Below are 2,301 nucleotides of genomic sequence, written 5' to 3' on the forward strand. Positions count from 1 at the left end.
CCCCCTCCCACTAGCTAAAAATGTGACAACATATCTAACTGACAAAAAGTACCAAACCTCCTATCAGAAAAACAATACTTTATTCTCCGAAATTTCTGGATAATTATTTTTTCCTGATATGTTGACGCATTTTTTTCCCTGAGTCTCGGTGGTGGACATTCTTTTTTTGTTGTTGCAAAATCACATCTGTGCGTAGCTTCTTCGTTTTAACTGAGAGCCAGAAAATTCACTGCGTTCATCTGTTTGGTGCTGTAGCTTTGTATCCCATGCTGACAAGATGCACCACAATCTAAAATGGATACGCTTGACGAAGCTTGATCAAAAAGTTTCCATCGTTGAACGGCACTTTTGATCTTCCAAAATCCGTCGTATTCAGTGCCATCCGTGCTTCTTCTGTAAGTTGTCCCCACATAATGAGGTCTTGGTAGTCACCGTCGGTTTGCGCCAAATTTAGGAATGCCGATCTAAAGTCCTTACGTACAGTATGCTCAACTCTTAGAGAAGTGCTTGAGCCGGGTATGTCACGATCTCGGCGTCTGCTCCTCGCCACGTAGCCAGAAAAATTCCAATCATAAATGTTCCCTGTGTATCTCAAATAGCCGTTTGCAGAGTTGGACAGCGATACACCAAGAATCTCGGGTATCTCCAAGGACGGATTTTCAATCCAAACAACCATGCTCGCCCAATCGTGACGTCTTGAGGTGATGGCTGCCATGTAGCTCTTTGGAATATACCAAGCGAACATCATAGCCCACTTATCTTGATACCACGTAGATCGTCCGTACACTTGTGAGCCTAGAGGTGCTTTACTGCAGCCCTCGCCACCTTGCGTTCCATTTAACCCCCCGGTAGTATCCCCAGCTGCATTCACAGCAGGAAACGATACGCACCCATCTAAAATAAATAGCTGAGGCTTGAACTTGATCGCAGCCTTTTCCGATATCGTGACAGGTCCCGGTTGAGCGAAAGGCTGTACTAGATCACGGTTAATCGTTGCACAGTACACAGATTGTAGTGCTACTAAACACACCACGATGGCGGCAAAGAAGTTCATTTCTTCAGCAGCCGTCGAAACAATAAGTTGTGTAGAAAGCAAGTCCAATTTGGACTGTCGAGATAATTGTTTCGATGCGGCAGAATTGATAATGAACAGAAAAACATATAGGTTTAATCTCCCGTAGAGTACTTCCATGTTTGCATAGATGATTAGTTCATAGTGTCATCGTTGCGAGACGATCGCTCACGCCGTGATTGCAAACGGTACGAATCCTTTACTCGGGAGGGACAAACACCTTACTGTTAATACAGGAACGACTCAACTACATGACTATAAAAAGGCCAATGATACAGCCCAAAGTTTCAAAGGGTTTTTTAGACTACAGTATTTTCTGAAAACAAGTTACCAATAATCTGCAAAACATGTAATTTTAGAAACCATGTTGGGGCCATGGTTCCTTGTTTTGATATTGGGACGGGTGTCTTGACACGCAAATCCACTGCAAATCACACGGGCTAATGTAATTTGCAGCTAGCTAATGTTGCTTTGTAGCCACTTAAAGCCCTTAGAGTACATGCTTCTATTAGCAACCGCGTTTGGCAAAGTCCTGATATGAGTATTCCAGCCTAAAGTTCGCATGACCTAGTCCTGACCTCCACGGGTGATGCCACAGAAATTCTTGAAAATAAAAACCTCATTATTTTTAACGGAAAGTAGAGCCCATGTTATCGAAATGGTGGGTGTGAAACATCACACAAATCTCCCAGGAGTGCTCAAACCAAATCGACACTAGCAGCTATTAGCTGCTAGTGTCGATTAGCTGCCAGCTATTGAGAGTCATCGACAGCCCGGAGACTTAACCCTAGATCCCGCTTGAACCTATCTTTCACTGCTTGCTCTGGGCCAGTATACATATAACCATGGAAAAACGCCAGCACTGACCAGTATACTCCACAGTGCACTTTTAATATGTACATGTAATACGTCATAGCTGTACGCCGCGAGTTATTACAAAGTGTGCTTGAGCGCTGGATACTTCTTTCATTTAAGTGAATTTACCGTGTAGACTTCAATAGTTCATCATTCCTACATTTACAATACGGGGCTTGAGCTGGATGTCTGACCAACATTCAACCACATTATGGCCTACTTCTAGTGCTTTACGGTTCATATCCCCCTTAAAACGTACTTGAAGTAGTTTTTTTTTCTTCAGATTTCGTCTTTGACTACTTCAATCAGATCGGACAAAAGTTTGATTGCTTTTACAATCGGACCAGATTAATTGATTTGTCGCATGACGTTTT

At 43.0% G+C, this 2,301-nt stretch overlaps 1 protein-coding gene across 1 annotated transcript; it reads right to left on the minus strand.

Moving 5' to 3' along the window:
• Positions 1-289: 289 nt before the first annotated feature.
• On the minus strand, positions 290-1,054 carry PPTG_18463 (hypothetical protein; the record flags this gene model as incomplete). Its single annotated transcript, XM_008916690.1, has 1 exon — positions 290-1,054. One exon carries the CDS (start codon positions 1,052-1,054, stop codon positions 290-292), a length of 765 nt encoding a protein of 254 aa, XP_008914938.1.
• Positions 1,055-2,301: the final 1,247 nt, after the last annotated feature.

The sequence above is a fragment of the Phytophthora parasitica genome, assembly GCF_000247585.1.
Source record: "Phytophthora parasitica INRA-310 unplaced genomic scaffold supercont2.88, whole genome shotgun sequence".
Classification (NCBI taxonomy): Eukaryota; Oomycota; class Peronosporomycetes; order Peronosporales; family Peronosporaceae; genus Phytophthora; species Phytophthora nicotianae.